This window comes from Callospermophilus lateralis, chromosome 11, assembly GCF_048772815.1.
Source record: "Callospermophilus lateralis isolate mCalLat2 chromosome 11, mCalLat2.hap1, whole genome shotgun sequence".
NCBI classification, from domain to species: Eukaryota; Metazoa; Chordata; class Mammalia; order Rodentia; family Sciuridae; genus Callospermophilus; species Callospermophilus lateralis.
The window spans coordinates 91,354,438-91,369,269 of record NC_135315.1 but is presented as its reverse complement, the minus strand read 5'-3'; the positions used below and the strand labels follow the sequence as shown (position 1 = coordinate 91,369,269).

Below are 14,832 nucleotides of genomic sequence, written 5' to 3'. Positions count from 1 at the left end.
AAAAAAAAAAAAAGGATAACACATGGCACCCAGGACTTTCCTGGGTTTTGAGACTGGCCAGACTCTTGTTTAGCCATTATAAAATTTATGAACATTTAAAAAGGATAGAAAAAGAAATTCTGAAAGAAAACAGAAATCTCTTCCCTTATTTTCCACAGGGAGCTAATGCTAATGCTTTTTTTTTTTTAACTTATTTTTGCCCTGGATTCTCCAGCTCTGTCCACTCTTGTTTCAAAGATCTCAGGGTCCAGTTTCATGCAAGGTCAATATTTTCTCACCCTGAGAGTGTCTTTGAGGTCTAGAGTGTTGGGAGCACCTGTCTCCCTGCAGTCTTACCCTTTGTAGCTGTCTAGACATACTTCACACCTCAGACAGCAGCCGGCTCCCCTCCCCACACCTGCTCTCATTGATATTATTATTTGAGTCCTAGGCCAGAGGCCTGACTCGGGAGACCCCAACCACTCACCCTAAAAACAAATAGAAAAGGAAATGATAGAAAGCATGAAAGGGATTTTAATCAGTGTAGCTCTGCTGGGAAGAGAAGTGGTCCATCCCTTTAGCCCCATCTTCAAGAGACTGACAATGACTTTGAGGTTTTTTTAAGAAGAGAATGAGAGGCTAGGGCTGTAGCTCAGTGGCAGAGCATTTACCTAGTACCTGTGAGGCACTGGGTTCGATCCTCAGCACTGCATAAAGTAAAGGCACCTAGTTCCCCTTTCTTTAAAAAAGAAGAAGAAGAAGAAAAGAACAAAGGCATGGGTGGGGGTTTGCATAACTAGAAAGTTTGCAAAGATACCAAAGCAGGTGATCCTGATCAGGAGAGGTGTGTCTCCATAGTATCTCATTATTTCAAGATTGGTCAGGTCTGACCATGTCAGGTTTAAAAAAAAAATTACTATTGCCTGGCAGGTAGCTTCAACTCATCACAAGATGTTTACTGGATCAGATCCCATTCCTGGAATGAAAGGTGACTTGGAGCAAAGGGAATAGATGTAAAATGGAGGTGGGAATGCCAAGTCTTTAATCTTGTTCTTAGCCACCCATCAAACATTTGCAGGCAGAAGTGAAGAGTTAAGTCCTTGTTAGAATATGAGTAAAAATACAATCTGGACTTTTTAAATACCAGCATAATTAATCTCCAAATTTCTGTATTTCTTCCTCTTTAAGTCCGGTCCCAATATAGGCTCATTCCGCATGTAAGGGAGGGAAAAACAATCATTTTTGCTTCATCTCATCTTAGGCTCACTAGCTGGGGCTGATGAATCAAACTGGTAAGAGATTAACAGGAGAAAAAGTAAGCTTTAATTACACATATACACATGGGAGATCACAAAGTCAAATGTGGCTCAAGGAGGCAGGCAGATAATCGAGGTTTACATATCATCTTAGGCTAAACAATGTTGAGGGGTTTGGGGATTCTGGGAGAGGGAGAAGCAAGTTACAGGGCGGTGACAAGGAAAAGCATGGTAACAAGAGTTGTTTAGTATGATTTGTTGCGCAGATCTAAGCCAATATCTTCTTTACTGAGAAGGTCCGACAGAAGGAGATGCCTTTATCAAAGCAAATTTTCTTAAGGAAAAGAAAATATATGCCCTATTTTTAGAGTTTTCTTTATTTCTGGTAGTTCCCAATGGTCTTTTGGTTCAAAGTAATTCATATTTGGGGATGGCATTTCCTGGTACCCTTCACACACACACACACACACACACACACACACACACACACACACTCATCTTAGAGAGGAACTGTAACGTGCAGTTCCCTGGAGGAAGGAATACATTCTGGAGAAATGCAATGCCCAATTATGTCCCTGAGGATCTGGTTCACCTGAGAAGGTAAGGGGATTTGTAAACCTCCCATCATTGATCAATCATGAATGGATCCCGCTGAGGTTGCCCTCTGAAAGGTCAGTCTTCTCCTGGAAACCCCGGAGCAGCCATGGCACCTGGCAGTAAGGTGAGCCCAACTGGAGAACTTGCAATTTGGGGAAACAGAAGCCCTCCCCAGGACCCAGGGGATTCTTCGAATCCAGGTCCTCCCGTCGTCCCCACAGGAACCTCCGTGGCAGGGACTGCAGGGACCACCGCCTCAGACTCATTTCTCTTCTCCTCAGCAGCTGCACCCAGACCTGTGATCTCCCTCCATCCTCCATGGACCACAGTTTTTCAAGGAGAGACAGTGAATCTGACTTGCAATAGATTTCATTTCCATGCACCAGAGAAAATAGAATGGTACGGGAAATATGGACACATAACAGGAAGAGAAACCCTGCAAGTCCGTGAATCGGGAACTTACCGATGCAAGGTCCAGGGCTCACTTCTAAGTGACCCTGTCTCCTTGACCTTTTCTACAGGTGAGAGAGAAGGTGAATTGGTTAAGATTGTAGCTCTCTGCAGTTTTTCAGCACTGGGGTCCTTCCTTCCTCTCTCTCTCCCTCAGCCTCAGCTGCTTTCCGTTTTACACTCTTCCTCGTTGTCTGCAAATGTTTTTCACTTGAAATTCGAGTTGAAATGCTTAATATTAATCAGCATACATTCTCACACATTGACATAGTCCAGGAAATTCTTTTGTTTAGTCAATACAAAGAGGAAGCCGTCTGAGATGCTATCCTGTGGAGCTTCACAGCCTCACAGGGGAGAAACCACACACATGATCACGCTGAGCATGAAGGAGAAAGTCAGAAATTTCAAACCTCTGGCCTTTCATCCCTGCTTGTCCTGGTATCTGTCCCTTCTTCCTTTCTATTTTTCATCTCTAATTTGCAAAATGCCCATATCCCTTCCCGTGCAATTTTACCTCACTTAGACATAATGTGCTGGATCCCCTTCACAGATGTGGCTCTCTAGGAGGAGGTATTCAGGATCTAAGACGGAATTGATACAGCTGACCTCAAGTCACAGCCTGCACAGCAGGAAAATTTCCACAGAGGACCACATTCACGTTCAATTGAACCTAAACTTGTGTTTCTGAAAATAATTCTTCTCTCTAGCATTCCCCAATGCACTGCCATGATTCCTTGCATATTTCTCCAAAGGCTTCCTCTTTGATAGCACCTGCTTAGAGATTCAGTGAGCAGACTGGTGCTGATTTTTGCTATATTATATGATGTCAGAGATTTTGATCATACCTTCTTTGGCTTTTCTTCTCCATATTAAAGTCCTTACATTTTGAATCTGTCCTTAAATGATTGAATACATGTGTTTAGAATTTGTTTAGGAGTTGTATCTGAAGTATGCCTCATTGAGTTGGGAGGAAATGAATAGACTTTGGTCAGGAGATTAAATTCTGATGGGGACAGAAAAAAACAAAAAAACAATAAAGCCTTTATAATTGAAGGGACATGGAGAAAGGAGGTAGTGTCCTGAGTGATGGTATCTTATCTCTGTGTTGTTTCCAGGCTCCTTAATCCTACAGGCTCCTTATTCTGTGTTTGAAGGAGACATACTGGTTCTGAGATGCCAGCAAAGGGGAAAAGAGAAACTGACCTCCATGAAATACACTTGGAATGGAAAAGTCCTTCTCGTTTCTAACAAAAGCTTGGATCTTTTTATCCCAAGAGCAAGTTTAAATAACAGTGGCTTTTATCAATGCATTGGATTTAGGAACAAAAAATCGGCAGATAAGTCAGCTACCGAATATATTGGAATTAAAGGTAAATCCTTCATTTCCTATAGATTCATTTAGTAATGTCAGGGTGGAGAAACGGGGCCTGTCAGGAGGGATTTATAGGTGAATATTGGAACCCTGAATACTGGAGACTTATGAGTCCCTCCAGGAGGCAGAGAAAGTGGAGTGATTGGACTTGAATTGTCCTAGGAAAGAAAAACATAATCGAGAGCTTGATATATTTAATCTTGTATATCTGAAGTTTCCGGGGACAGAGAATCCAAGCCTGTTCCTCCCAGAGTGCTAAATACACTCGTGCTCAGAACTCGATTTTCCTTTTCTCTCTAGAATTATTTCCACGTCCGAACCTGAAAGTCACAGCCCTTCAGCCTACGGAAGGGAACTCTGTAAACCTGAGCTGTGAAACGCATCTTCCTCCAGAGAGATTGGACACCCCTCTTCATTTCATCTTCTTCAGAGATGACAGAATCGTCCTGTCAAGTTGGAGCAACTTCTCAGGGCTCCAGATCCCCACCATCTGGAGAGAAGACTCGGGATGGTATAGATGTGGGGCTGCAACTGTGACAAGCAGCATCCAGAAGCTCAGCTCCCCCCGGGAGATCCTCGTACAGAGTAAGTAGGCAGGGCCAGGGGGCTGGGTGGCTCTGAGGCATCTTTCCCACGTCTCCGGGCTCCTTCTGGCCCGTGGGTATAGGGACTATCCAAAAGAGATTAGTTTTGTCATTCTGATAGGGGCATCAGTCTTAAAGTAAGAATCGAGGAACTATATAATAAAAGAAATAGGGGATTTCATTTCTACCTTCATTTCCCAAAAACTTAGTCTTCCTTTCAAACTCTTTCATGTTGGAGTGATAGAGCTGATGCATGGAGTTAGATTCAAGAACTGGGGTTAAAAAACAAGAAAACAAGGTTCCCTGTTATTGAGTTGGCAGATCCAGCATGCCAGAACCCAGGGCAAACTATTTAGAAGACAAATACCCACCTCTTCCTAAACAATAACAAAAACAATATACTGTCTGTGAGGTGTGTGGCAGAGGTGAGGGAGACATATACATACAAAGGGAAATACACTGAATACCATCTTGTCTATGTTTACAGGTGATTGGAATTGGACTTGTATTTCTTTAGAAGAGTTAGTAAGCCAGAATGAAAAAAAAGGGCCAGGATTTTTTTTTCTTTTGTTTGTTTCTAAGGCAGGGTCTTGCTAAGTTTCCCAAGCTGTCTAGAACTTGCAATCCTCCTGCCTCAGCCTCCTGAGTTTCTGGGATTACAAGCATGTGCCACTGTACCCAGAAATGAGAGGGCCAGTTTCATTAAACATTGCCTTCTCAAAGAAATTTTCTTCTTAAGGGACCAAAAACTTGTATGTCCCTTACATGGTGGCCTATTTTTTCCCCTGATATTAAATAAAAATTGTCAATCAGCCCAAAAAGAAAAATATCATCTTGTCTTAGGTACCAACGCAGGACTTCAGGAATCAGGTGTGGTCCAGCTTAGTCCCATAACAACCACTATTTCTATTACCTATCTCTCGAAACAATTCACACCACCAGCTAGGTCAGACAGAGCTCAAATGCTTCTCCAGGAATGGTTGATTTTTCTCTCGTGGGGCTTGGTGTGTTAGGCCGGAAAAGTTAGCACATTTAGTGATGTTCTAGATTCAAAATCCATAGTCCATTGATCATAGCACTAGCATCTGCTAAGGAGGACACCTTAAGTCACGTGAGAAGTGACTCTGTCTGAAACCAGCTTTGCCTTCCCCACACCTGGCCCTCAGCTTCTGCTCCTGTTCCCGCAGGGGTCCCTGTGTCTCAGGTCTCCTTGGAGACCCAGCCCCCCGGAGGCCAGGCAATTGAGGGGGAGATGCTGGTCCTTGTCTGCTCCGTGGCTGAAGGCACAGGGGTCACCACATTCTCCTGCACAGAGAGAACACATCGGGGAGGAAGACTCAGCGTTCCCAGAGAGCAGAGCTGGAGATCCCAGTCGTCCGGGGGAGCCACGGCGGGGGATTCTACTGCACAGCCAACAACAGCTACGGCCCCGTGCAGAGCCAGGTGGTGAACGTCACTGTGAGGGGTGAGTCTTAGTCACCACTGACCCCCTTTATTCTGGGCGTATTTCCTCAAACTAGGAGTGGGCCTCCCCAACATTAACTTTCTGACTCATCTTTATCCTGCTTCTTTTTCCATCCTCCCCATGACAGACAATCTCTTTCCATCAGAATGTTAACAAACCCGTCGGGTCAGTGGAAAGCAATATGGGGAGGTAAAGCTGGCCGGAAGCCATCTTTGCCTCTTGGAGCTGATTTGGTGTGTCTGTTCTCTGATCCTCTGTGCGCTGATCTCAAAGAGTAGCCTTACCTCACTGGCAGCGTTGTAGCTCTGTCACCTAAGTGTCACCTATACCTCTCCTTTCAGTAAATGATTCATTGCACACCCGATCCGTGTCCTCGGGGTGGACAGAACCAAAGGCGTAAGGCAGCCCTCTGCTTGGTACAGCAGGCCTGAGGGATTCCCAGCTTCACAATTACATGCAGGAAGCGCCTAAGTACGGTGAGCAGATCCAGAGCCCAGCTTTGTTCCCAGACAGACGAGCCTTGCTTTGGGATCCTCCAGGTCTAGTTCATGCCCCCTTGTGTGCCCAAGAAGCCACAATGGGACAAGTCATGTTCTCAGTCAACACTCGGCACTAAGGATGTGGTTTCTCCTGGGCTTCGGCTCCTCTCCCACCCCGGGTTCAGTGCCTCCCTAGGCATTCACTAAATCGTCCATCCCATCGAGAAGCTACTGGAAAACTAGATTTCCTTGCTTTCCTTTCCAGTAAAACTCCTCAAAAGGAGTTCTCTCTGCTGGCTCTCCTGACTTCTTCCACTTCTCTCAAATCCTTCTCTCAGGCTTGGCTCACTCCACTGAGTTACTCCTTGTAAAGGTCACCAATGACCTCCAACGACCTCCAAAATGCTGAGGCCGGGCGACGCTCGGCTTCCATCTTACTTGATCTTCCTCCAGCTCTTGACTCAAATGATCCCCCCTTTCTTGAAATACTGTCCTTAACTTCTGGGGCACAACTCTGGGCTTTTTATCGGACACTCCTTTTAGGTTTCTTTTCAGAGCCTCATCATATTTCCAACTTGTCCATTCTGGAGACTCCTCCTAAGGCTCTGTTCTCAGACACTCTGTGCCCAGACTCTCCATCATCTCACCCAGTCTCATGGCTTTCAATGCACTTATGACTTCCAGGTACTGAGGACTCCCAAACTCAGCCTATAGCTAGACCTTCTAGCTAAAAAAGTCTGACCCTCTGTTTCTTCCTCAGATTTTCCAGGAACACCACCCCCCAGGCCTTGCGCAATGCTCTTCCTTGATGTCCTCGGCTCGCTCCCCATTTCTTCCAGGGCTCTGTTCTTCTCAAGGAGTCCTTCCCCCACCATCCTTTATAACATGGAGCCCTTCACCACAGCACTCCCTCCTCCAGTCCCTCTTGAGTCTCCCCCAACACACTCATCACCAACTATCATGCACTTCTTTGCTCTCTTCTCCCCTCCTCTTGCCTTAGCCTCAGGACAGCAGATCCGTGTTCCGACCACTATAGTATCCCAGGTGCCAGAAACAGTGCCGGCGTAACTCAGCCATTCCATAAATGCTTGCTGAATGAATGAATTTCTCATCCATCCTCTCTGTTGATTGTACTAAGAGTCCTAGAAAATAAAGACATGACCATCTGCATTCTACCAACAGGGAAGGTGGAGCTCAGAGAGGTCTTGTCGTGTGCATAGTCACAGGGTTTATACATGGCAGCCCAGATCTGAACCTCTGCTGTCAGAGAGACGACAGCAACATCAACGTTCTCCCAAGGCCACGCTGTCCGAGTTCCTACACTGTCAACCATGCTCCATAAGCAGTCAGCTCTGACAGTCAGAGCCGTGAACCTGAACAGTTTAGACAGAGGCTGCGGGAAAGGGTGGCTATGCTAATGGCCCAGCTGCTGCTCAGTTTTCTCTGCAACTCCCTTGAGGCAAGTCCTGAGATGAAGCAGGGGTCCTCCCAGGTAGGGGACTGATGTCTTCCCAGAACAGAAGGAGCTGCATCTCCCTCTTAGAACACCTTCAGGACGTGAAACACTGGGTGCGATTCCTGGCAGGAAAGGACCGAGACGGAGTAGGTGGCATTTCAAGAATCAGCTTGGGAGAAGGGAAAGAGGTTAGGAAAACTGAAAGCCACCAGATCACACTCGAAAGACTCCGAGGTCCCCTGAAATCCAGAGTGGCTCTGAAAGCAGGAGGTGCCACTTCTCCAGGAAGCCACCTGTCCTGAAAAGTTTGCCCAGGGAGCTGAGGTTGTGATCCCTGTGGAGCGTAGACGTCACTCTATTGGCGACTGACACTCAAGTGTAAAATTACTCTTCTTGCTTGGGGGGTTAAGGTAATGGGATGGATTAGGCTTCTCTGCTCCAGGGAGTGAGCTGGTCACTTCACACATGTAGTTTCATTTTCCTCTCTCAGCTTCCCTGCCTATGTGGGCTTGGCTACTTTTTCACATACTAGGGAAACATCATCTCAGAGAGTTAGACAGACGGCAAGGATGCAGCTGATGTTCCATGGAATGAGATTTCCTTCTAAATTTGTGGACTTAATGCAAAAATCTCTGTGCTCAGAAATGGGCAAATTTATAGCAAGACATTGATTCTGCAGTAGGCTTAAGGTAGGCTGTCTGGGGGCAGCTCAGGTCACCATGATAAAATTCCATCCACTGAGGCTGGGGTTGTAGCTCGGTGGAGCTTTTCTACTGGCCGTGTGGTAAGTAGCCGACATGCATGAGGCCCTGGGTTCAGATCTTACTACTCAACATCTCGTCATAAGTGACTTAAACCACAGAGAGTTATTTTCTCACTGGTTTAGAGGCTGGAAGTTTGAAATGAGGGCATCCACAGGGTTGGGTTCTGGTGAGGATTCTATTGCTGATTTGCAGATGGCTGCCTTCTTGCTATGTCCTCATGTGGCAAAGAAAGAGGGAGGGAGGGAGGGAGGGAGGGAGAGAGACAAGAGCAAGTTTTCTAATGCCTCTTCTTAGAAAGGTTTTAATTCATCATGAGGCTCCCCACCCACATGACTTCATTGAAGTTAACTACCTTCCAAAGGCCCATGTTCAAATATGACCACCTTGGGGTTAGAGCTTCAACCTATGAACTTTGAGGGGACATACTGCAAGGATTGAGGTTGGCTGCTGTGGTGCTACAGGGGAGTAGGCTTAACCTATGGGGTTAAGAGCTAATACTGAGGTGGACATAGCACTTACATTGTAGGCACTGTTTGTTCAAAGCACTCAACAATATGAACTCACTTAATCCGCCAACAACAGTAAATAGATGTTATGGTCCCCGTTTTTCAAAGGAGAAAACAGAAGTCCAGAAAGATTAAATTATATTCCCTGGCCACACAGTTGGGAAATGGAAAAGCTGGAATCCTAACCCAATAATCTGGTTTTAGAATCCTGTGCCTTTCTAAGACAAATTTCAACTGCATCCTCAAGAGTAGCCATTTCTTCTAGGAAACTGGGTTACCAGAAAGGAGGGATAATTTGCTTTCTACCCATTAGATCTGAAATCCTAGGCCTGGGTATGGTTGAAATTCTGATTTTGCTCACGTAGATGCCCTTGCAGGCAAATGAGGAAGGATTCCTTCTTCCACTCTCCAGCCATCTTTAGTGGTCGGGATGAGGAGGCTGGGCTGGCTGCCCCCACTAACACTGCTCATCGGTCCAATGGCAGGTTTGTTAGATTTGTCAGGATGGAAAAATAGCGACAGAAATTTCCCTCGCTGGCCGCCAGCCATTTATTTTGTTCCAAGAATCATAAATGAAATAATTGGAAACTACCATTAGCATTGCTATTGTTGTGACATCAGGGTGTCCTCTGTTTGAATCCCAGACCCTTGTCGTGTCTGAAGTTGACTTCCCCAGGGAACCTAGAATCTGTGTAAAAAGCCCCACCCACTCCTGTCCTTCCATCCTGCATTAGTTCCGTGGCCTTTATAAATTTGTTTATTGACTGTCTCCCTCACTAGACCACAGCTCCAAGAAGGCAGGACCTTTTCTATCATTTTTCACTGCTGTATCTTCAAGGTTTAGATCAGTGCCTGGCGTGTGCTGGGCATGTTCGTTGGGTGAGTGGAAGAATTGAGTGAAATCTCTCTCGCTGTGGATGACAGGGTAGGAGAGTGGGCCCTATGGAAAAATCAGAAACGTCCAACAACTCACTTTGTTGCGTATGGAAATATGGAAAAAATCCGTATTTTTTGTGTTACTCCACCCTGGACCACACAGGGTGAATTTTTCTGGCCTTATCTTGGCCCAAAATTTCTCTCCCCCACCCCACTTTTTAGACCCATAATTTCTCGTCCCTCTTCCCTTCCCAGACAATCTAAGGAAAGTTTCCAGGATTGGAATGCGTGGTGATTCCAAACCCTAAGCCTCTCCTGCTGGGGCTCACACAGCTTCTCTCCCCTTAGTGATTCCCAGCCACAGAAATGTCCTCATCGCTGGAGGAGCCACTGGGGGACTGCTCAGCTTTCTTTTCCTGCTTGGGGCCCTGCTGTTTTTCCACTGGCACAGGACGAAATCAGGTTTGTGTCTTTCTCTTGCCTTTGCTAGGGTCCCTGTCCTGTTCTTGCGTCAGACACCCCAGCTTTGGTCAGCCTCAGTAACCACCCAGCCACTCTGCAGGTCTCTTCCTTACAGCGCAGTTCCCCAAACAGACCAGTGCGTGAGGGCTGCTTAGACCTAGTCTAGTTCACTAAGTCTCAAGTGGAAGGAAGGAAAAAGAGAGAATCTTTAATGAATAAAGTTTCAAACACTACCTTAACAGCTCTGGGGGGCAGTTTCTTTGGTTCACACAGGTCGACCAACTAGATCATTCAGCCCGACCCAAATCTGTAAATGGATCTTCGAACTAAACTGAAAGGCTCTGGAGACATGATTGTGAAGGTTTCCTGGGCCTTATTGGCTTGACCCTGCCCTGGCCTTGCTCTCCAGGGGTCAGCCTCCCCTACCTCGGGAGAAGGTCTCTCCCAGGCACCATCCATGTGCTTCCAAAGCCTTCTTGCTCAAAACCAGGTCAAACTAGTTTCAGATGACAGAAAACGTGGGGTAAAAGACAGGTACAGAGCCGGGCACAGTGGCGGACACCTGTAGTCCAAGTGACCCAGGAGGTGGAGGCGGGAGGATTACATATTCAAGGCCAGCCTCAGCAACTTAGCGAGGTCCTAGCACTTAGTGAAACCCTGTCCCAAAATAAAAAATAAAAAAGAGCTGGGGATGTAGCTCAGTGGTAAAGCCTCCTGGGTTCAATCCCCAGTTCAAAAAAAGAAAAAAAAAAAAAAAAAAAGAACAGAGAGGCTTTCGGTTCTAGAAAATTACCCACAACCTCCAACTCTTTCTCTTAATCCATTCAATTCAGTTGCGCTCTCCAGATCCTTGGGAGCACGTCCACATGCCATGTACTGAGCTGGAGGTGGGGAACTTTGGACCTCTGATGTGTCTCCTTGATATCCTTGAGTGAGAGCCTGAGGTTTCTGGACACAGCCACAGATGTTCCTTGAAGTCTATCCTCAGCCACTTCTCTATGAGGGTGATGATTTGGTTACGTTTAATATTTCTTGAGTTACAGTAACACAGCCTTGAACCCTAATAAAGTCTCACATAATGTGACCCAGGAATGTGTGGCACTGGCCCCAGCAAGTTCCATCCTTTTATGCTCTGTTCCCATCCCTTTTCAAAATATATTGATGAGAACCAGGACTCGGCTGGTATTTAAAAGGTCCCCCCCAACACACACCTCCCCCCTCCCCCTCCCCCCACACCCCTCCCTTCCCCCCACACCTCCCCCCTCCCCCTCCCCTCCCCCACCCCCCACATCTCCCTCTCCCCCCACCTCTTCCCCTCCCCCCACCCCTCCCCCCACCACCTGCCCTGCAGTAGCTCATGTATGTGAAGTCTTTGGGAAAGAGCTCCCTCTGCTGACATGAATGTGCCTTTGCTTTATTTTGCAGGAGGTGGTTTCTGGACAGCTGAAACCAGGTGAGACCTCAGCTTCTGCAAGTGCCTTTTTTGCTTCCCAAGTACACAATATGCAAAACTGTGTGGTTGCAAAATTAGGTCAAGTTATTTTTCTTAGACCTTGTGGCTAAATGCTTCCATTTTCATGTTCCTTGAATCAGTCAAAAATGAGCTTCCTAAAGCCATTCTGTCAGCTAAAAGTTATTATTATAGATTTTATGTGTATTTGGATTGGTTTCTTATTTGAAATTGACACATTCATTTAAAAGGATGATAGCAAAGGTTTAGATTTTCTTGGGTGGGTACAAAATACTTCTGTACCAATAGCTCCAGAGTTAGACCATATGTTATTAAATATATGTGCAGCGGTTAGATTCTAGATTTTTTTTATAAATGTTCTAGATTTTCTGGAGCTATATGCTTTTATTAATCTTATTTTTCTCCCAGACATACAAATATATTAATTAGACTGTGTTCTTAATTTCAGTTTGGGAAATATGGTCCTCTTCTGTCAGTATCTCAGTCTTAGGTTGCACCCAGGAACTGGAGCGTGGATCATGTCTAATTCCTTCTTAAATTTCCCAACATAATAATGTGAAGACATTTGGCCACTACTTCCTGATGAGAAGACCAGTTTTTATCCATCCTGTCTATGAGACAATGATTGTTACTGTGATGTCAAAGACTTTGGTCTTGTCCCAAGGGAGCCTTTCATACCAAAGCTCCCCAGTTTCTTTCAAAACAACAATCCAACTTAATATGGACCCACTGAAGCTTCAATTAAACTCTTCAGGGTTCCCAGTTCCCTACGGACTGCTGACTTCCCTCCAACCCACTTTTCCCACCACCTCTGCCTAAACATTTCACCCTCAGGTATGTTGGAATGCTCCAAGGATTATCATGTATTTCTGTCTCATAGGAGTCCTCTCACCCCCGGCCTGGGACAGTCCTTCCATTACATCTGCTCTGCCCAGGTGGAACCACACATCTCCTGTGACAATGGTGAGGTTTCCCCTATAAGAAGCTGCTCCTAAGACTCCACCAGGGAAAAATAAATCGCTTTGAGCCCCCTGGGAAATGCCGCTCATCTCCCTACAATACTCTGGAGTCAGATATTCCCAAAGAATAATCACTTCATTATGTGTCTAAAGAGGTTGGAGGGAGTGCTTGGGAAGAGGCATCTGCAGAACATAACAGACAGAGACAGACTGGTAATGTCGTCTTTTCTTTCCAATGCACCCCGAAGAAGGAGATTTGGTATATGCTGAGATCCAGACTATGGACCTGGGAGAAGAAGGAGAAGGTATGTTTTGGAACGATTATAGCTACAAACTATACTCATTCATTCAGCAAATATTTATGGAGTATCTCCCATGTGCTAGGTGCTATTATAAGTGTGGAGAGTCACTGAGCAAACAACTCCCCACAGTGTGGAGCTTAGATTCTAAAGAGGGAAGATAGACATGAAAAAATACATACTATAGCTGAGGTTGTGGCTCAGTGGCAGAGCACTTGCCTAGCATCTGTGAGGCACTGGGTTCAATTCTCAGCACCATATAAAAATGGATAAATTAAAAAAAGGTCCACTGACAACTGAAAAAAAATAATACTATATCTTTGCTGATAATCAGAACAAAAAAAGCATCCTTCTGATAAATATTGTGATCTTGATGGTTTGTGTACTAAGGTTGCCTATAGGTCTGAATGAATGAATATTTGCAACATACGTGCTACTATGATAGGCATTGCATTGAGAACATTTAAATATAAAATATTGGATACAAATTTACAATGGAGTTATGTCCCAATAAGCCTGTCATAAATGGAGAATATTTTAAGTTGAAAGTGTATTTAGTATTACCCTACCAAACCTCAAGTTTAGCAATCATTCTATGGTGCACCATAAAGTACCCATTGTTTACTCTCCTGATTTCGTGGCTGAATGGGAGCTGTGGCTTCCTGTTACTGACCAGCATCACAAGATAGTATCATGGGTGATACTGTCTTGGCTCAGTGGAAAAGTGTTTGCCTAGCATGGATAAGGCTATGGGTTCAATTCCCAGTGCAGACAAGAGAGTATCATACCACCCAGCACTAGCCCAGGAAAAGGTAAAAATTTTAAATCTGAAGTATGGCTTCTTCTACGGTTTGTGCACAATTGTAAGGTCAAATGATTGTAAGTAGGAGTCTCTCTCTCTCTCTCTCTCTCTCTCTCTCTCTCTCCCTCCCTCCCTCCCCCCACCCCTCCATAGATGATGATAGATAGAAGGCAATTTTTTTAAAGGATGCTGAAAATGTGAATTTTACTTTTTAATATTCCTTAATTTACTATTGAACTTGGAATTTTATTCTGGACCAAGTTAAGTTACTTGGTACCAACTGGATCCTTTCAAGGCTTGTTTTTTTTTAATTTGTTTTAATTAGTTACACATGACAGTACAATGATCTTGACATATCATACATTTGACTCAGATGGGGTACAATTTCTCATTTTTCTGAGTGCACAGGTTGCAGAATCACCTTGGTCATGCAGTCTCAAGGCTTGCTTTTAATATGGCAGGTCCCAAACAACCTTTAGAGGAAGGCTAATCTATCCCTAATACCAAAGCAACATTTCTGAGGATTCTACCCCAGTTGCCCCATCTATCACTAGATCTGCACGAGCATCTGGGGTTGTTTTGCCCTTTCCTTTCTGATGGTTCTTACCCGACCCAAGATAGTTTCCTCTCTCATACGTAGTATTAATATTCAGCCAAAGACTTGAGGCTACATACCTGTCTGGAGATCTCTGGAGCTTTTGATCTGCCTTGCTGCCGTCTCTTTAGTACTCTGTCCTAGAAATTCTAGCTACTAAGTTTAACAGGACTGTTGGTCTCTGTCACTTGAAGTCAGAGAGAGCCAGTCTCTGCTAGGGCTCTCCAACCTGTGCTGCGGTGTAGAAACTGCCCCCAAGTGGCAAGACTGTGCAACTGCAAGGCTCAGGTGTCTACTGGCTTTCTTTTAGGGCTCCCGGTGGGTCCTGGACTGCCTGTGTCAAATGCCTGAAAAGCATTGCATTATCTGTTTGTTTTCCGGTGGTTGAAAATGGAAAGGTAAATCCAGTCCTGTTAGTCCCTTTTGGCCAGAATGAGCAATCCTTCTTCATTTCCTTGAA

General features: G+C 45.3%; 1 protein-coding gene across 1 annotated transcript in view; it reads left to right on the top strand.

Annotated features, from left to right (window-relative positions):
* Positions 1 to 14,832, top strand: part of LOC143410677 (Fc receptor-like protein 3) — an 86,956-nt gene that overhangs the window by 14,745 nt on the left and 57,379 nt on the right. The window contains 3 exon segments of the mRNA XM_077110649.1: positions 3,955 to 4,239; positions 5,426 to 5,542; positions 5,545 to 5,703. Coding sequence (XP_076966764.1) covers positions 3,955 to 4,239; positions 5,426 to 5,542; positions 5,545 to 5,703 — 561 coding nt within the window.